Raw genomic sequence first — 20,680 nt, forward strand, 5'->3', positions numbered from 1 at the left:
TCTACCAGTCTTGGAGACCCACTCTGACCTGGAACGCCTAGTGTGAGAGAGGGCAAGAACCATCTGAGGAGACTGATATGCTTTTTGACAAGGTTCATGACAAAGGCTGCTGGGAACATTAACTATTCATGTGTGGAAGTTGGGGCCAGGGGAGAGCCCCAGTCCCTACAGCACATCGAGTGCAGAACTCTCTAGAAGAGGAACCAGAGACCTGTGCATAAACTGAAGTGATCAAACTCCTAAAAGGAAATGAAAAATATCTTAATTTTTCAAGAAATTAAAGACATGGGGCCAGAATGATAGCACAGCTGAAGGGTATTAGTCTTGCATGCAGCTGACCTGGGTTTGATTCCTAGCATCCCATATGGTCCCCCTGCCAGGAGCAATTTCTGAGCACAGAGCCAGGAGTAACCCCAGAGCACGACCAGCTGTGGCCCCAAATCAAAAAATGAAAAGAAAAAAAAAAAGGGGGTCAGAATGGTGGCATAAGTGGGAGGACATTTGCCTTGCACGCACTAACCTAGGACAGACGGTGGTTCAATCCCTCGGCGTCCCATATGGTCCCCCAAGCTGGGAGCGATTTCTGTGTACATAACTAGGAGTAACCCCTGATCTTCACCAGGTATGGCCACACACAAAGAGAGAGAGAGAGAGAGAGAGAGAGAGAGAGAGAGGGGAGGGAGGGAGGAGGGAGGGAGGAGGGAGGGAGGGGGGAGGAAGGAAGGAAGGAAGGAAGGAAGGAAGGAAGGAAGGAAGGAAGGAAGGAAGGAAGGAAGGAAGGAAGGAAGGAAGGAAGGAAGGAAGGAAGGAAGGAAGGAAGGAAGGAGAGAGAGAAAGAAGAAAGAAAAAGAAAGGAAGAAAGAAAGAAAGAAGAGAAAGAAAGAAGGAAGAAAGAAAGAAAGAAGAAAGAAAGAAAGAAAGAAAGAAGAAAGAGAAAGAAAGAAAGAAAAAAGAAAGAAAGAAAGAAAAGAAAGAAGAAAGAAGAAAGAAAGAAAGAAAGAAAAGAAAGAAAGAAAGAAAGAAAGAAAAAGAGAAAGAAAGAAAAGAAGAAAGAAAGAAAAGAAAGAAAAAGAAAGAAAGAAAGAAAGAAAGAAAGAAAGAAGAAAGAAAAGAAAGAAAGAAAGAAAGAAAGAAAAGAAAGAAAGAAAGAAAGAAAGAAGAAAGAAAGAAAGAAAGAAAGAAAGAAAGAAAGAAAGAAAAAGAAAGAAAAAAGAAAGAAAAAAGAAAGAAAAGAAAGAAATAAGAAAGAAGAAAAAGAAAGAAGAAAGAAGAAAAGAAAGGGGAAAAAATGAAAGACATGGACTCTCCAAAACAAACACAAGCAAACAAAAACAATAAATGAGCTTCATCCAAATTGAAAAACTGCAGAGATAGTACAGCAAGTACGGCCTTTGCCCTGATCCAGCTTTGATTCCCTGGCACTGAAAATGGTTTTTAAAGCATCTTTAGAAGTGATCACACTGAGCACAGCCACTGTGGTTCTCCTCTCCCCCAAATGGAAAACTATCAGTCAGAAAACACTATCTGAAAGGGAAAGCAAGTGAGTGTGATAATACCATAGAGAAGTGTACTTGCCTTGCATGCCACTAATCCAGGTTCAATCTATATGGTCACCTAAGCCAGCTAGGAGTGGTTCCTGAGAGCAGAGCCAGGAGTAAACCCTGAACACCACCAGATGTCACCCCAAAACAAACAACAACCCCAAAAAATATGTTCAATACATAACCTACCCAGTGATCCAGCAAGACTATTCTAGGTATTATCCAAAAGAATGAAACCATCTGCTCACACCACCAGTGCCAGATGATTCGGTGTGTCTCTATAATAACCAGACACAGGAAACAATCCAGATGTCCATTAGCAAGTGACAGGATAAACTGGCACATCTGTATAGTCGTATATTCACGCATCAAGTAAAAAAAGGCAAATTACTAGTCAAAAATTATCCCTGCCATGTGGTAACACATATGTCAAAATAGAGTATGCCCAGTGAGACAAAGAAGACCAAAAGAGTACCTATTGTGCTTCTGAAAACAAAGTTGATCATTAAACAAATCACCAAAACCTTGTGGGAAGAACACAAGAGAGCTCTCTGAGGCTGTCTAGGCCAGTCTGTAGTTAATGGGTCCCCGGAGGACATGGTCTGGTCCTCCTGACAGGGTCAGGCAATCCTCCTTCCCGAAGTCTGCTCCATGTCCATAAAGAGTCCCTTCAAAGAGCTGTGATAGCTCTCCAAAGGAGCAGAGACTCCTCTGCTTGATGAACCCCAATAGACTACTGGAATGAGGGTGGGGTCTATTGCCTTTTCTTCAACTTCCATCTGTAAAGGAACCTGCTTCAACTCCAACAGGCAGAGCCTGAGAGAACAACTTTTCAGTCTGAGGAGCAGGCAGAGACCCTCGGGGCAGGAGAGGGTATAGGAAGAATCTAATAAAGGACCAAGATGGAGTCACTCATGCTCATTCAGTATGTTGCTTTCTCTGTCTGCATAAAGTCCCCTGATTTTGGGACCAGATTTAGCAGGCCCTCTCCTAGACCCAAAACCTTGTTTCTGTGCTCTGTAATCATTTCTTTTCTGCTTTCTTTCTCTTTCTCTTTCTTTCTTTCTTTCTTTTTCTTTTTCTTCCTTCCTTCCTTCTTTCTTTCTTTCTTTCTATCTTTCTTGCTTTTTGTTTTTGTTTTTTTGGGTCACACCTGGCAGTGCTCAGGGGTTACTTCTGGCTCTATGCTCAGAAATCACTCCCAGCAGGCTCAGGGGACCATATGGGATACTGGGATTCGAACCACTTAACTTCTGCAGGCAAGGCAAACGCCTTACCTCCATGCTATCTCTCCGACCCCTCTTTATTTTTTGCTTGCTTGCTTGCTTTTCCTTCTTTTGTTCTTTCTGTGTTTTGTTGTGCTTTTTGGTGCAAGAAATGGAAGCTAGGATCTCACACCCACTGTCTGTCTGCTCAGCCACCAAATCCCATCCTGGCCCTTCACATCTGCTACTGGCCCATTCATCATCCAGAACAGAAGGCTTTGGTTTATCAGGGAACACCTTGAACCACATGACAAGGTCATGCCTTATTGCCAGATTATGTCAACGCTGTACCAGGCCTCCCTGAATTCACCCCATCACACTGGGGCCTGTGATTCCAGCTGGGCTGTCTCAGTGGGCAGAGCAGAGCAGACACACATTGTTCTGAGAATTCTCTGAAAGGTGGTGCTGAGTCTGAGGGCTTGATTCATCCAGGCAGACAGAAAAGGAGGGTGTCACCATCGTGGGGCTCTGCGACCTCTAGGGGATGATGGGAAGGATACCCACCTCCTCTCTCCCAGTCTGTGGCTGGTCCAGGGGCCTTGGTCTGAACACTAAGACAATCCATGAGGATGTGAGGAGGCATATACAGGGCCAATGACCAGCCTGCCACTGCTGTCCCATTCCCACAGTCTCAGGGAAGCACGGGGAGTTCTCCATTGCCCTGAGACACAATATTATATTACAGTATATTATATAACCACACACACCACAGCACTTCCCTATTATATGACATAACCACACACTATATTATTCTTCTCAATTCCCAACCCACCTACCTCCCTGGTATTTCTGATTGATTTCTTTTTTTGGGGGGGGGCACACCCAGCGATGCTCAGGAGTTACTCCTGGCTGTCTGCTCAGAAATAGCTCCTGGCAGGCACAGGGGAACAATATGGGACATCGGGATTCGAACCAACCACCTTTGGTCCTGGATCGGCTGCTTGCAAGGCAAACGCCGCTGTGCTATCTCTCCGGGCCCCCCTGATTGATTTCTTAATTATTTTTTGTTTTGGGGCCACACATAAAGGTACTCAGGTTTACTACTGGCGGACTTTGGGGACCATCTGCGACACTGGGGCTTGAACCCAAGTTGGTCACATGCCAGGCAAACATCCTACCCACTGTCCAATGACTCCAGTTCCCAGAACTGTTTTAATAGCTCCCAAGTCCAAGCTGGGTTTGATGCAGGGCCAGGGCAGGTCAGGGAAATGCAAAAGCTCATGAAGGGAGCAGCTAGAATGATCCATTCTAGACCCACTGTCATTCCATTAAAAACTGCAGTGGTTGGTAACACTGCTATGATACCCTAAAAGGCAAGCATAAATAACAGGCCTGCTCACACACTTAATTTTTAAAAAAATCACAACATACTGCCTGAGCAGTAACAGAAAAGGAAAACAATTTGTAACCAAATAATGCATATTAAATGTCAGTGCTCAGGCCCCATGATACAGGAAAACATAATGAAATGTCAGACGCTTGGCCTGCTTATAATAAATGTTAGGATTTAAGAAAAGTGAGCAGCGAAATTATTGTCTCAGCAGAAATTATAAAGTATTACTATATACTTATTAAATATTAGAATAATAGGTAAGTGTAGAGGATTTGCACGGCACGTGGGAAGTTCTTGGTTCAATATCTGATCTCATGCACACATAAACACAGAAAGTACCTGAGAGATAGCACAGCGGCATTTGCCTTGCAAGCAGCCGATCTAGGACCAAAGGTGGTTGGTTCGAATCCCGGTGTCCCATATGGTCCCCCGTGCCTGCCAGGAGCTATTTCTGAGCAGGCAGCCAGCCAGGAGTAATCCCTGAGCATTGCTGGGTGTGGCCCCAAAACCAAAAACAAACAAACAAACAAACACAGAAAGTAAATATATGTTAAAATAAATTGTATTTCAATTTGAATTTTTTTACTAAAAACCAGACTTGCTTCTGTAGTCTACACATGGGATGTTATTCATTTCTTGGGATGAGATCATAGTGACAGAATTTTGGGGCTGGAGCGATAGCACAGAGGTGGGGCATTTGCCTTGCACATGACCGACCTGGACGAACCCAGATTTGATTCCTGGCATCTCAGATGGTCCCCAAATCTGCCAGGAGTGGTTTTTGAACGCAGAGTCAGGAATAACCACTGAGAGCTGCCTGGGTGGCCCAAAAATAACAAACATAGTGACAGAATTTCCACCAACATGAAGTTTGGCCCCTACCTCAGAGAATGCCATCAAAGTCCCCACATTCTGAGTCTCTGCACATTGTAAGAATATCTCTCTTCCAGGCTGGAGAGAGAGCATGGAGGTAAGGCGTTTGCCTTGCATGCAGAAGGACGGTGGTTCAAATCCCAGCATCCCATATGATCCCCCGAATCTGCCAGGAACAATTTCTGAGCATAGAACCAGGAGTAAGCCCTGAGCGCAGCTGGGTGTGAGAGAAAGAAAGAAAGAAAGAAAGAAAGAAAGAAAGAAAGAAAGAAAGAAAGAAAGAAAGAAAGAAAGAAAAGAAAGAAAGAAAGAAAGAAAGAAAAAGAGAGAAGAAAGAAAAGAAAAGAAAAGAAAAAGAAAGAAAGAAAGAAAAGAAAGAAAGAAAGAAAAAGAAAGAAAGAAAGAAAGAAAGAAAGAAAAAGAAGAAAGAAAGAAAGAAAGAAAGAAAGAAAGAAAGAAAGAAAGAAAGAAAGAGAAAGAAAGAAAAAGAAAGAAAGAAAGAAAGAAAGAAAAAGAAATAAGAGAAAGAAAAAGAAAGAAAGAAAGAAAGAAGAAAGAAAAGAGAAAGAAGAAGAAAGAAAGGAAAGAAAGAAAAGAAAGAAAGAAAGAAAGAAGAGAAAGAAAAGGAAAAGAAAGATAAGAAAGAAAGAAAGAAAGAAAGAAAGAAAGAAGAAAGAAGAAAGAAGAAAAGAAAGAAAGAAAGAAGAAAGAAAGAAGAAAAAGAAAGAAAGAAAGAAAGAAAGAAAGAAGAAAGAAAGAAGAAAGAAAGAAAAGAAAGAAAGAAAGAAAGAAAGAAAGAAAGAAAAAGAAAAGAAAGAAGAAAAGAAAGAAAGAAAAAAGAAAGAAAGGAAAGAAAAGAAGGAAAGAAGAAGAAAGAAAGAAGAAGAAAGAAAAGAAAGAAAGAAAAGAAAGAAAGAAAGAAAGAAAGAAAGAAGAGAGAGAGAAAGAAAGAAAGAAAGAAGAAGAAGAAGAAGAAGAAGAAGAAAGAAAGAAAGAAAAAAAGAAAGAAAGAAAGAAAGAAAGAAAGAGAAAGAAGAAAGAAGAAAGAAGGAAGGAAGGAAGGAAGGAAGGAAGGAAGGAAGGAAGGAAGGAAGGAAGGAAGGAAGGAAGGAAGGAAGGAAGGAAGGAAGGAAGGAAGGAAAGAAAAAGAATATCTCTCTTCCTCCCTCCCATCCCCCTTCCCTCCCCCCCACAAAACCCCTTTCAGAACTCGAGTCAGTTCTTCCGACTCTACATACGTAGGAATAAATCCCAAAATGTTAGCAATGGAAAGGAGATTACAGACATGAAACATTCTCCCTTCCCCTTTTCCTGTTTATTTTTGTTTGGGTTTGTTTTGTTTTGTTTTTGTTTGTTTGTTTGTTTGTTTTACCTTTACTAGCAGTACTCAGGGCTTACTCCTGGCTCTGTGCTCAAGAATCATTCCTAGCAGACTGGGCTCTAAGGCCCATACAGGGTACGAAGGATCAAACTGAGTTCTGCCACATACAAGGCAAGCACTGCTGTACTATTGCACTGACCCCCTCATTTCCCTTTATGTTTTTGTCTTCATTTACATTTCTGAATTGTGTAAAATTTTGGTTACAACTTGTATGAATTTAGCTCATGGAGGGAAAAAAAATGGCAATTTTCTCTTAGAAAACAATATACCAGGGCTCCCTCTAGTGTGAGTGTATTGTTCCTATCTAGAAAGATTTGAATCTGCGGAGCACAGATCTCTCATCCTGTTTAAAATTCCAAGAGAGGGGCCGGAGAGATAACACAGCGGTGTTTGCCTTGCAAGCAGCCGATGCAGGGCCCAAGGTGGTTGGTTCAAATCCCGGCGTCTCGTATGGTCCCCCGTACCTGCCAGGAGCTATTTCTGAGCAGATAGCCAGGAGTAAACCCTGAGCACAGTCGGGTGTGGCCCAAAAACCAAAAACAAACAAAACAAAAAAAAATTCCAAGAGAGGGGCCAGAGAGATTGTATTACTGGTAGGATGCTTGCCTTACACACATAAGACCCAGACTCAGTCCCTAGCACCACATATGATCCCCCAAGCACCGCCAGGAGTGATCCCTGAGCACAGAGCCAGGAGCAAACCCTAGGCATCGCACGTGTTCCCCCCCCCCGACAAAATTAATTAAATTCCAAAATAATCAGTTTTATAGGCACCTCCTGCAAGGATCAGGCTATGCTCAATCTGGTTTCCCTCGCTTCCTACCTGCACTGCCGTCTTGTGGTCAATGGCGGAATTGTTCCTTCCACGAGGCCACACCGGAGAAGGGAAGGGAGGACCCCCCCCCACTAGCCATATAATACAAGCCTATACCTTTCACCACCTGATAATATAAAATTCTCCAAATAATGATAACATCTTATATGTTTAAAATACATCCTTTTGGAGGCCAGAGCAATAGCACAGCCATAGGGCAAACATTTGCCTTGCACATGGCCTATCCGGGATGGACCCAGGTTCGATCCCCGGCATCCCATATGGTCCCTGAGCCTGCCAGGAGCGATTTCTGAGTGCAGAGTAACCTCTGAGCGCCGAAGGGTGTGTCCTCCCAAAGGAACCCAAATCTTCTTACATAAAAACCAGTACCACAGAAATGGCTGCTGCATGCTTCATAATTCTATGCTAAAGTAAGTAATCACCACACTTCATTATTAACACTTCATTTTATTTTATTTTGGTTTTGGGGCCACATTGGCGGCAGTGCTTAGGTGCTTAGCTCTGCACTCCTGGTGGGTTGCTAGGGATTGAACCTGGATTGGTTGCATGCGAGGCAAGTGCCCTGCATACTATATTATCTCTCTGCCCCCCCCCCAAATATTATTCTTTATTAGAATTTTAAATAACCAGTTTTGGTCTAGTAACTGCAAAATTCCCGAGTTATGAGGAACACACACGTTCTATGAGCTATCAAGGACACCTGGCTCTGGTGCCTCTCTGGGTTTTGTGGATGACAAAATCGGGAGCATTGTCCACACTTCTAGGAGAAGGGAAAGAGATATGGAATCTGGGCCACTGCAAGTTCACAGACTCCCAGGAGGCGAGGGGACACGGTTGAGACTTCCCACCACACCCCATATGGTGGTGTCTGGGCGAGGGGGGCAGTGGGGCTGCGATGACCTGCAAAGCCCCTCCCCTCCCTTCCTCGAACCGACCCAGAGGAAGTTAAAGTTCCAGATGCAGCAACAGCCGCAGCTGCCTGCACACTGCTGCATCCACCATGAGGCCACTCTTTCTGCTGTGGGGCTGCCTGGTGCTCCCAGGTGAGATGATGGGGAGTGGGGGTGAGGGGTCCAGTGGGTTCACCGCTTCCTGACCCACATTTCTCTTCCTGGCAGCCCCCATGGCTATGAACTGCATGCTGGTGGATCCGCTCAAACTCAGCCCTGTGTCCTCCACCACCAGGGAACCCTCCCCTCTTGCCACTGCTGTGCCCCAAAGCCCATGTTTTCGCCTACTTCAGAGGTCCACCCAAACTGTTGAGCTCTGAGAGTGGATCTCCCCCTCTCTGCCTCTATTCCCTTGGAGTTGACAAGACACCCACACACATCTCTTGTTGGGTGCCCCAAACCATCAGCTGAGATTCTTTTTGTTTTGTGTTGTTTTGTCTTGGGGACACAGCCGGCTGTGCTCAGGGCTGACTCTTGGTTCTGGCTCAGAAATCACTCCTGGCAAACTAAGGTGACTATAGAGGATGCTGGGGATCCCCCCTAGGTGTGTAAGGCAAGGGCCCCACCTGCTAAACTATCTCTCTGGACCCTCAGCCAATTTTTTTTGGTTCTATTTTGTTTGGGGGCCACACCCCGCTCAAACCCGCTCAGAGGTTGCTCCTGGATCTGTGCTCAGGAATTGCTCCAGGCAGTTCTCAGGGGACTATATAGGAAGCTGGGGTTTGAACCCAGGCTGACCATATGCAAAGCACTCTACTTGCTGTGCTTTCCATCTGGCCTCTCAGCTGATATTCTTGAATCACCCCTATATTCCTGGGGAGGACCCCAGACTGGAAAGAGCATCCTTCCATTAACTTCTATTATTTTAAGTTTATTTTGTCTTACTGGGGTTTGGACCCACATCTGGCAAAGCAGTGCCACTCCGTGGTTGGGGTTCATTCTCACAGCTAGTCAGAGAACTATTCTATGCCTAGGCAAGAATACAGGGTTCCTGTGAGCAAGGCAAGTGGTCAGTCCTTTGAGTCATTTCTCCAGCCCTGCTTTTATTTTATTTTATTGGTGGGGGGGTTGAACTACACCTGATGAAGCTCAAGGGTTAGTTCTGGCTCTGCACTCAGGTATCATGCCTGGCCGTCTCAAGGGACCATATGGAATGCTGAGATAGAACCCAGGTCAACCGTGTGCATAGCAAACACCCTACCCACGGTACTATAGCTCTGGCCCCCTGCTGTTATTTTTACTTTTCAACATTAACATCAGGGGCTCATCTGAAAAGTAATGTCAGGTGTTCAGCTGACCATCTTTTTTTTTTTTTTTTTTTTGGTTTTGGGCCATACCCGTTTGACGCTCAGGGGTTACTCCTGGCTATGTGCTCAGAAATTGCTCCTGGCTTGGGGGAACCATATGGGACGCCGGGGGATCAAACCGCAATTTGTTCCTATGCTAGCGCTTACAAGGTAGACACCTTACCTCTAGCGCCACATCTCCGGCCCCGACCATCGTTTTTTTCTCCTCTAATTTGAGTGTTATATGAACTTAGAATGTATCTCACTTAAGAAAGCATTTTTTTTAAATTTTTGGGCCACACCCAATAGCACTCAGGACTTATAACTGGCTCTGTGATCAGAAATCACTCCTGGCAGGCTCTGGGGACCATATGGAATGCTGGGAATTGATCTGGTGTCGGATCTGGGTTGACTCGTACAAAGCAAATGCCCTACTACTGTGCTATCAAACATCTATTTTTTTTTTTTTTTTTTTTTTTTTTTTTTTGGTTTTTGGTTTTTGGTTCACACCCAGTGATGCTCAGGGGTTCCTCCTGGCTATGTACTCAGAAATTGCTCCTGGCTTGGGGGACCATATGGGATGCCAGGGGATCGAACCTCGGTCCATCCTAGGCTAGCACTGGCAAGGCAGACTCCTTATCACTTGAGCCACCACTCCAGCCCCTGAAAGCATCTTTTTTTATTTGTTTTGTTTGTTCTTTTGTGGTGCCAGGGATCAAATCCAGAGTCTGGAGACACACCTCAGACCCAGAACAAAATTTGAAATTTAATAAAATAGGACATTATTTTCCACAGACAAGAAAACTTATAGAGGCTCAGAGAGGTCAAGCAACTTCACCAGGTCATACAGAAACACAGCAGCAGGGCTAGCACTTAGAGTGGGTTGCCTTAGTGTGGGTAGGTTTCCTCACCTACTACCTTCATCAACCTGGATTTAGGGGCTGCATATCAGCTCTGTCTGAGCTCACCCCTCAATGGGGGTGGGTTAGGAGGCCAGAAAGCATAAGGGGTGACTGAGGGGGGACCAGAGAGATAGCACAGCAGTAGGGCATTTGCCTTGCATGCATCTAATCCAGGGCTGATGGTGGTTTGAATCCCAGCATCTCATATGGTCCCCTGAGCCTGCCAGGAGCAATTTCTGAGCACAGAGCCAGGAGGAACCCCTGAGCACCGCCAGGTGTGACCCAAAAACAACAACAACAACAACAACAACAACAACAAAAAGGGTTGACTGAGATGAGCTTCTGGATGACCTGAATCCTGCATTTGGGGTTTCAGGTTATGGAGACACCATAGTGGGCCCAAAGGAAGTCAGCGGGTTCGAAGGGGACACCATGTCTCTGCAATGCACATACGGGGACGAGCTGAAGAAGTTCCAGAAATACTGGTGCAAGGAGTCGGGGCTCTTCGTCTCCCGATGCACAAACACAATCTACGCAAATACAGACGGCCAGGAGATGACCAAAGGCAGAGTGTCCATCCAGGATAGCCGGCCAGAGCGTGCCCTCAAGGTCACACTGCAGAAACTCAGCCTGGAGGATGCGGGCACATACTGGTGCGGGGTCAGTAGGCTGGGCATCGATATTGCCTTCTCCATCTCTCTGCTGGTCTTTCCAGGTAAGACCCAAGGGGTTTCCTCCCAGATATATCAGGAATGACTCAAGTGCACAGTGGGGCTGGGACACTGCTCAGCTCTCTCCCGCTTATGCTGCTGCCTCCCCCAGCCACTGCCAGAGCTTTACACAAAGTGTCACCAGCTTCTGATGGCCTCTTTTGCTCACCTCTGCATCCCCAGGAGAGGGGCTAGAAGTGGCTGGAAGCCAGCCTCTGGCTCGTGGCACTCAGGAATTTTCAGGACTGGGTCCACAGCATCTTTTAGGGCTCCCCAGGGTCCCCCCCCCCTGAACTGCCTGAAACTGAGAAGAAAGTTGGAGAGGACCAAGGTGCAGACAGCCCCAGCCAGCAAGGGGAGAGGGTCTGTGTCTTTCATGCAGATGGGGTACCCACATTTCCACAGCTGAGTTGAGCTGTCAGTGGGGGTAGCAGGCAGTGGGGACCCATGATCCAAACATGGGTCTGTTTTGTTTGACTTTGGGGCCTTCCCTTTCCCTTCTGTGTCCCCACCACTTCCTTGGGTCCCCACCCACTGCAGATGGTGTCCACTCTGTGTCTTGATTTTAATTCAGGGAAATCAACCCTGAATAATGACAACAGAGCTAGAACCGTGGGGCCCTCTTCCTGCTGTTTCAGAGACTCTATCTCTTCTGGTTCTCACTGGTACCTACGTAAGAGTGAGGGGCTAGCCATACTAAAAATTTAGGACCTGGATGTGTGGAGAAGTTCTCAGTGACTGGAGAAGCTCAGATCAGTTTAAGGGGTGCCATGTTCTCCAGGCCAGGGCATGAAGTAGCAGAATCATAGGCTCAAAAAAGTCCCCAAAGTTAACAAACACCCATATTGTCACCATCAGCAACCCCGGTGAGACCAGCTGCTGTGGTCACTGATGCATTGCTACCTGGCAGCAAAGTAGGTCCAGATGAAGGAGAACTATTGGGAAGGAAAAGATGGACACGTGCTCATTATTTGCAGATGATTCGATCATTTCCTGAGAAGAGTAGGAAAAGAAGGCAGCCAAGCATTAGCACAGAGAAGGGCGGGAACCAACAGGAGTCCAAGTTGGCCCTGAGTCAGGAAGAGGCTGATTTAAAAAAAAAAAAAAAAAGCGGGGTGGGGGGGGAGGCAGGAATGTGAGGTGGGGGCTGTGGCTACACCAGGTTGCTTCTTTCTGTGTGCTGGTGGAAGAGAAGAGGGAACTTTGAAGAGACCTGGCCTCCTTGGGGGGAGACCCAGCAAGCAAGTCTTTGCCCCATCACTGAATGTTCCTGTCGCTAGTAGGGCATGCAGCATCCTCTGGAGAGTCAGAGGAAAGGGAACTCTCTCTTCTGAGAAGGCACAATGGAGGAGGTGATGAAGGAAGTGATGAAGGAGGTGATGGAGAGGTGATGGAGACAAAGATGGAGAGAGGTGTGTGATGCTGATGGAAAGAAGAAGCACCAGGCCTGGGAAGGGCTTGTCCAAAGTGGGAATGAACAATACTAGTTTGAGTCTGTGTGCTATGCGGAGATACTGGAGCAGGGAAGTGCTGGGACTGATATGTACATATAGGGACAAAATGGTCAGCAGATTGAGAGAAACTGGGGGCAGGGGCCCTGAAGACAGAAGCTGAGTGGGAAGAGCGCAGGCGTGGAAGGCCAGTGGTCAGCTAGAGTCTGCCCCGTGGATCCTGAGTGCTGAGGGAAGAGGTGCCATGTTGCGGGGAGAGGGGAGGGCACTGCTGGCCGATGGCTTCCCAGGCACGAAATCTGGCTCCTGCCTCCCCTGAAACCAGCCTCTCCCTTTCCCCTAGGTCCCTGCTGCCCTCCCTCCCCTGCGCCCTTCTTCCGACCTCTTACTACTACTTCGAGGAGACTTGGGCCCATGGCACACATGTGGCACACTCAGGCCCCGGGACTGAGTGAGTGATGGGGCTGCCTCCACTGCCACTGAAAGCCGTGGGGCCACACCTGGGCTTCAGGCCCAGCTACAACCCTGGAGCTGTTGTTGTGGGGTCTCAGATTTGTGGGGAGCTGCAGAGCCAGGATATCTTGGCTCTGGAGGCTGCATCCAGGCCAACAGCTTGAGCAGGACCCGCTGCTACCCGCCCCTCCCTTCTACTTACACGCCTGTGACTGTTGAAGTAGGTGGGAGCAGGGGGTGCATATGAGAGCTTTTGGCAGACACAGAGATGATAACAGGTCAAGACTATAGTGGAAGATCCTCTCAACTGAGTAGTCTCTGGGATGGGCCTCGAGGAAATTTTAGCTCCCCAAAGAGAAAGCCATGTGCACCCCCCCCACACACACACATACATACAAACATGCTAAGCTCTGCCAGAAGTGAGTGCACTTGAGCTGAGCCCACAAGCTCCAACCAGCTTCATCTGTGCCCCCCTTTTGCTTCTTGAGCTGTGCTGTAGCTGGGGCCCCTAGGGATATAAGGGCTGGGGGTCAAGGGTCAGAGATCAGGGTCAGGGTCCGTGCTGAGGCTTTGCTTTTGGACTTGTAGCACCTTCTGGTCACCATCCATCAGTCAGCACAGCCAAGACGGGGCTCCGAGCCCCCCCTCCGCTCCCAGGCGGCGCCCCTCGCGGTCACGAAGGCACCTTCCTGTCCCCCGGAACCTCTCCATCCGTGGGGACCTCTCCTTACACGCACGCTCACGCGGCGACCTCTCCTCCTGCAGGGACCTCCCGCCCCACCGCCAGGCTGGACCCCTCCTCAGCGAAGGATCCCAGTCTGGTCGCCAGGAGCAGCAGCAGCTCCAAGCCCAGGTGAGCCCCGGAGGGACCAGGGCTACCTAAAAGGGTCTCCCAACCCCTTCAAATCTCAGGCTTCTTCCTTGGATGGACCACAGCCCGGTCAGAGGCAGGGCTTCACTCCTGTCACAGACACCACCAAGTCAAGTCACCCACTTCCTGCTGCCCTGGAATGGAGCAGCACCCCCAAGCAGAAGGGTTCCCCCAGACCCCACCAATCCCCTCACATCAATTTCAGGGACTTGCTCCAGTCTCTTCTGTCTGTGCATTGAGGCCTGGCATGAGGCTATAGGCCCTACCCCATTTTCTGCCTCAATCCTAACAGCTTCTAGCAGGGTGGAAGCTCAAAGCACTCCCTGGGATCAGCCATGAGGCCTGAGGCCCCTCAAACTGGTATCCACTGAGCTCCTGGGGAGCATTCAGAACTCAAAGATCTTTCCAAGAAGGCTACCTCTGCCGATAGCCCCAACCCCTCTCATGTCGCCCACAGGACACTGGTGTCCACAGCCCGCTTCCTGGCCCCGGTGTGGGTGCTGGTCTCCCTGTTGCTGGTCACTGCCCTGGCTGCACTGGGTCGCTGCATGTTCTGCTGGAGGGAGGAAGGTGAGGCATGCAGAGGGGAATGGGCGCTCAGTGGGGCCACAGCGGGTACTTAAACTTGGTTCCACACCTGCGGCAGCTTCTCTAGAGATGCTTGCTCGGTCCCTTTCAGTACCCGGACAGGCCACTTAACCTCCCTCAGCTTCGGCCTCCTCCCACTGGGACCTGAGAAAAATAGAATCCCAGCCACTGTGTCATGTAGAATGGCAGAGAGCTGAGAAAAGACAGAGGAGGAGAGTGGAGTGAGCCCCAGTCAGTCAGCCATGTTGACCGTGGTCAGAAACACAAGTCTTCCGGGGGTGGGGGGGGGAGTAGATCAGGAAACTGATTCCTGCTTTATGCTCTGCTTTCCCTCTCGGGGTGTCCAGCCCCAGAGTCTCCACATCGTGGGACCCATCCTCCAAGGCTGAGTTGGTATGGGGTGGGGGGCTGAGCTGGTGGGAGGCTGATCTGGTGAGAGGCTGACCTGGTAGGGGGCTTCTGAGCAGCTACTCCTGGCTCAGGGTCCGAACACACCTGTCTCTTTCAGATGAGCAGGAGGATTTGTCAAAGGACAAGAATGAAAACGTGCACCTGACCCACATGGTAAGGAATGATGGCCAGAGCCGTTCTGTCTTCCCAATCTAGGTATTCTATTCCCATTGAGGGAATCGTCCCTATAATCCCAGGGTGCCCCTGACCCTGGTTCACTCTCTTCCCATGAGAGAACATGGGCTGGGCCCTAATGCACCTTTGCATTCCTCTTGCCCTATCTTTCTCTAAAGTTGGGGCAACTCCGTTCTAGAACATTTGAGCAGGACTGTTAGGAAAGAATTTCTGAGGCAATGTACAAGGAGGCTCCGGATGTCTGGATTGTTTGGTTGGTTGATTGGTTGGTTTGGTTTGGGGGCCACACCTGGCGATACTAGATCTGTGCTCAAGGATCATTATTAAATGGGGCCCCAACTACTGGGGATCAGACCCAGGTTAGCCATATGCATGACAAGTGCCCTACCAGCTGTACAATCACAGTGACCCTGTATGTTTGTTTGCTTGTTTGTTTGTTTGTTTGGGGGCCACACCCAAAAGTGCTCAGGGCTTAATGCTGGTTCTCCGTTGACCCTGTATGTATGTTTGTTTGCTTGTTTGTTTGTTTGTTTGGGGGCCACACCCAAAAGTGCTCAGGGCTTAATGCTGGTTCTCCAATCCGGGATCACTCCTGAACATGCCAGAGTTGGACATACGGGGTGCCAGGGTTTGAACCTGGCTCAGAAATGTTCAAGGCAAGCCCCTTGTCCCCCTCTACTCTCTTCAGTATCAGGATCCTGTGTTTTAAGCGCTGGTCCACCTCACACTAGACTCAGAAGTGCAGACTTGAGGGGCAGGAGAGATAGCACAGCAGTTGGGCGTTTGCCTTGCACAGTCGACCTAGGACAGACCAGGGTTCTATTCTCGGCATCCTCTATGGTCCCCCGAGTCTGCCAAAAGCAATTTCTGAGTGCAGAGCCAGTAGTCACCCCTGGGCACCACCAGGTGTGACCCCATTACAAAAACAAACAAAAAAAGTACAAATTGGAGCAAACATTTGCAGAAAGGAAACTGAGGCTGCAAAGACAGGGTCTAAATGGAGGCAGAGCCCAGATTTCTGGGTGCTGATCTCTTTACAGAGCACCAGATGTTTTCTCTGGAGCTGTCCTTGGCTCTGAAACCAATGTGGCATGGCTGCCCCCAAACCCAGGGGCCAGCGAGGTCCCTGTGCCATTCTCCTGAGGCTACCTGCAAGGTTAGCCCTACCCAGTGACACTCCTGTGAGCAAGGTCACAGAACAGTCGAGGTTAAGGTCAGGAAATAAGCCCCCCCTCCCCACCTGCCTTTGCAGCCTCTCCTCTGAGTTCCCCCAAGGAGCAGGAAAGGAAGGTTACCATCCCCTTCTTTCCTGGCGCCAGTGAGGACAAAGAACTCAGGCCTGATCCCTCCAGGGAGGGCGGGGGATGGAAATGGGGTCCTGAGCCTTGGAGTAGGAAGCAGCTGTTGTTGTCTCAGGAAACTCCAGTGACAGGGAATGAGGGAAAGGTCGTGGCAAAGGATGAGGTTATGTTGCTGAGGAAGGGGGGGGGGGGGAGGCAGACTCAGACACCCTCAGAGCTGGGCCTCCCTCTGACTTCAACCTGGGCTGTCCCCTCTCCCAGCCATCTGGGGGTCACACTTTTGGGTTGGATCCCCCTCAGCACCCCTGAGTGCCTGTCCCAGCACATTCCCCAACTTCGCTGGAGTCCATGGCAGAGGCTCTGAGGAAGGTCCTTGCTGGAGGAAGGATGAAGCAGGGTCCCCACAAAGAGGGGAGGCCCATATTAGCTTTGTTGGCTTCATGCCCTTTGGCTGCTCTGTGGTCCTGAATAGCAACAGCTTTAGAGAGGTTTGGGGTTTCCTTGGCTCACGTGCAGAAACAGACACCCCATACTCTGCAGAGAACCCCAGGGCATGAAAATTATGGGGAGTAGGGAGAGCCCAGAAAGACTCAGGGTTTGCATATGCAGAAGCTTTGGGTTCAACCCTGAGTGGCCCCTAATCTCTGCTGGTAGTGACCTCTTTGCCGGGATTAGCACAGCCTCACAGCCCAGTGTCTTATCTTCCAGAATAAAAAAACTTCAGAGCTCAGACCAGAATTTCCCTCTACAGAACTCTTGTAGCAATTCCCCATTTACAAAAGATCCCCTACACCAGGGGTCTCAAACTCGCGGCCCTCGGGCCGTTTGCGGCCCTCCATACAACACTTTGTGGCCCACGGCCGGCCTTCAAATATCGCAGTATTCGCGATTATTCGCTTACTGAATAATCGCATTAGTAAGAAAAAATCACATTAAACATTTGCATACCACGAGCAGTTCCGTTCGGGATATGCAAATGTTTAATGCGATTTTTTGCGATTTTTTTCTTACTAATGCGATTTTTTATTGCGAATATTCGGTAAGCGAAATCCCTTATGCGGCCCTGCCTCACCCCGACTTTGCCTCCTGCGGCCCCCAGGTAAATTGAGTTTGAGACCCCTGCCCTACACACACACACACACACACAGATCCAGGAACAGACCCGAAGTACAGCTAGGGGCCAGCCCCCAAACAGAAAACAAACAAGCAGCAAGTCTCATGGGATGCATAGGAATACCTGATGTCAAGAGTCCCTCCTCCACTGTGGCCCCACTACCAACAGGACCAGTAGGGACAAAGGCCCTGAGTGACATTATTTGTGAAATCATCTTTCCCCATCCCCATTGCACATGCACATACCCCCCCCCCCCATAGACACACACAATCCATACAATTCTGCTCCAGTTCCTCCCACATTCCCAAGGCAGGACGGTGCTACAGAGATGACACCTTGCCATTTGCTCCCTGCCATCCCTTGCAGCTGGAAAAGAGGGGGGATCAGGGACCTCAGGACAAATACATGTGCTTGTCCAGATGGACATGAAGGCAGGAAAGAACCTGAAGTGTCCAAAGGTCTGTGAGTGGCTTGCTTTGGTTTCATTTCATAGTTCAACAGGAGATTCTGACTGTCCTCTGAGGTGTCTGCTTCCCAAGTGTGCTCCCCCAACTACTAGGAAGAGAGGGAGTCTGGCTTCTGGGGCTGAGGGTCCAGGGGGCTGCTAGAGGGGGCTTCCTGTGATCTCTGAACCCCTTCCTTTTCTCCTTGAGCTCATCTGCTCAAGGAAGTGTTGCTTAGACCCAAGATTTCTTTTTTGTTTGTTTGTTTGTTTGTTTGTTTGTTTTTGGGTCACATCCGGTGACCTGGCACACTCCTGGCTCTGGGCTCAGAAATCGCTTCTAAGCCAGAGAACCATATGGGATGCAGGGGATTCGAACCTCAGTCCATCCTAGGTTAGCGCACATAAGACAAGCGCTCTACCACTAGCGCCACCACTACCGCCCCTCAAGATTTCTTTTTTTTTTTTTCTGCCCACCCCTCAAGATTTCTTTTTTTTTTTTTTTTTTTTTTTTTTGGTTTTTGGGCCACACCCAGTAACGCTCAGGGGTTACTCCTGGCTATGTGCTCAGAAGTTGCTCCTGGCTTGGGGGACCATATAGGACACCGGGGGATCGAACCGCGGTCCGTCCAAGGCTAGCACTGGCAAGGCAGGCACCTTACCTTTAGCGCCACCGCCCGGCCCCCCCCCTCAAGATTTCTTAACAATTGGGAAATCTTTGTTTTGTTTTGGGCCGCATCTGGTGATGCCTCAGGACTTACTCCTGTCTCAGAGATCACTCCTGGCAGTAATCAGAGGACCATATGAGGTACTGGGGATAGAATGAGGGTCAGCCATATGCAAGGCAAGCTTCTTACCAGCTGGACTATCCCTCAGATTCCAACTGGTGAATCTTTTTTTTTTTTTTTTTTGGTTTTTGGGTCACACCCGGTGGTGCTCAGGGGTTACTCCTGGCTGTCTGCTCAGAAATAGCTCCTGTCAGGCACGGGGGACCATATGGGACACCGGGATTCGAACCAACCACCTTAGGTTCTGGATCGACTGCTTGCAAGGCAAACACCGCTGTGCTACCTCTCCGGGCCCGAATCTTTTTTTTTTTTTTTAAACTTTATTGACTGAGTGAGTGAGTAAGTGAGTGAGTGAGTTTTGGGGCCATACCCAGAGGCACTCACGGGTTATTCCTGGCTCTACACTCAGAAATTGCACCTGGCAGGCTGGGGGGCCATATGAAATGCCCAGGTCAGCTGCATGCAAAGCAAATGCCATACCGCTGTGCTATCTCTCCAGCCCCCCAATTGGTGAATCTTTAAGGAACCCAACCCCAATTACTCCACCTTTATTAGGAGCCTGTATCCTCCTATATCTTCTTTCTGCTTAAAGCAATCTCAGTGATGAACACAGATCATTTTAGTATTGCCCACAGGGGCAGGATAAAATGTCATGAATACTCATCATAAACCCTAGAGGGAAATTCTTACTCCCATTTTATATTTGAGGAAGCCGAGCTCCAGAGCTATTATTGGGTAGCTGGCCAAAGTCTCAAAAGACTAAGGAAGTGAGTTTCGGCCTCCAGCTTCTCCACCCCGCCCAGCCCTCTGCATTTCCCTCCTGCATTGGCCAAGAACTGGCAGTTCCTAAGTCCCTCTGTGTTTCTGATGCAGGGAAACTATGGCCCACAGTACACATTGAGGAACCTGGCACTGCTCACCGAGCCTGACTCCAGCCCCCTGCCCCTCAGCACAGAGACTGGATGCCTAAACCAGGTGTGATTATGGGACCCCCTAGCCTGGCTCTGCCCTGATGGTTTAGGGACTGTGGGGGGGGGTGTTAGCCAACGCCCTTCTCCATCTCCTTGCTCTTTCACCCAGGAAGGCTCCTGGCCTCACATCCTCTTTCTCTGGCCCCAGCAAATTATTTGGGGGGGGGTAGGGGGGGTGGAAAAGGGAGTGAGGGACACACCCAGTGGTGCTTGGGCTTATTCTCTGGGGTCACTCCTAGCTATGCGCATGTACTGGGGACCAAACCTTGCATGCTGGGATTGGAAAGCTCCTCCCCGCTGTACTATCCCTCTGGCCCCTGTCCCAGAAAATTCTTGACCAGTAGGTCAAGAGTGATAGCTGGCAGGTTTTCCATCTGCAACCAGAGCAGAGCCCTGAGCTTGAGCAGTAGTTTCCAGGGAATGTTGGGGTGGGGGGTGGAATTGAAGGGTAGGCAGAAGGTATGAGTTTAAACCTGGAAATCGGGGGAAGATATTGGTAGTTCTGGACAGAGGCCAAGTCTTTGTGGAAATGACTGGATCCAGCCAGTCCCCCACAAACCCCTGGGCTCTGTTTTTCAATTGCCTTCACAGACTTCAGAGGAAAACCAAGCCTCTCCACTGGACCTTAAGGGGGACCTGGTTCCTCAGTATCCCCTTCAACTGCCTGGGCAAGAGTCGGGCTTCCTCCCTGTGTAGCCCCAGCACAGCCACAGGGCCAGACCATTCATGAACCAACACAGAGGAATAAGCTTTTGGCTGCAGATTTTGAATTCACTTGCAGTGCCCAGAGTACACCCCTCTTCCTGCTTGTCTCCCACTTGATCTGGAAGCTCCTGTCAGCCCTGGATCTTGCAGGCCTGGGACCAGTAGGAGAGAGACCCTTTCTAGGATGGGTACCTCCCAGGAAGGATGCTGGGTAGTATTTGGGGCTCAGGGTCTGAACCTGAGTTTGCATCTATGACAGGAAGAACTGCCTGGTTCCTGCTCCACCCCAAAAAAGCCTTTTTTTTTTTTTTTTTTGGTTTTTGGGCCACACCCGA

At 48.9% G+C, this 20,680-nt stretch overlaps 1 protein-coding gene across 1 annotated transcript; it reads left to right on the forward strand.

Moving 5' to 3' along the window:
- Positions 1–8,228: 8,228 nt before the first annotated feature.
- Positions 8,229–20,336, forward strand: CD300LG (CD300 molecule like family member g). Its single transcript, XM_049768121.1, has 9 exons — positions 8,229–8,271; positions 10,743–11,081; positions 12,871–12,978; positions 13,079–13,204; positions 13,638–13,833; positions 14,309–14,421; positions 14,948–15,003; positions 19,543–19,644; positions 20,232–20,336. Exons 1-9 carry the CDS (start codon positions 8,229–8,231, stop codon positions 20,334–20,336), a joined length of 1,188 nt encoding a protein of 395 aa, XP_049624078.1.
- Positions 20,337–20,680: the final 344 nt, after the last annotated feature.

The sequence above is a fragment of the Suncus etruscus genome, chromosome 1 (genome assembly GCF_024139225.1).
Source record: "Suncus etruscus isolate mSunEtr1 chromosome 1, mSunEtr1.pri.cur, whole genome shotgun sequence".
NCBI lineage: Eukaryota > Metazoa > Chordata > Mammalia > Eulipotyphla > Soricidae > Suncus > Suncus etruscus.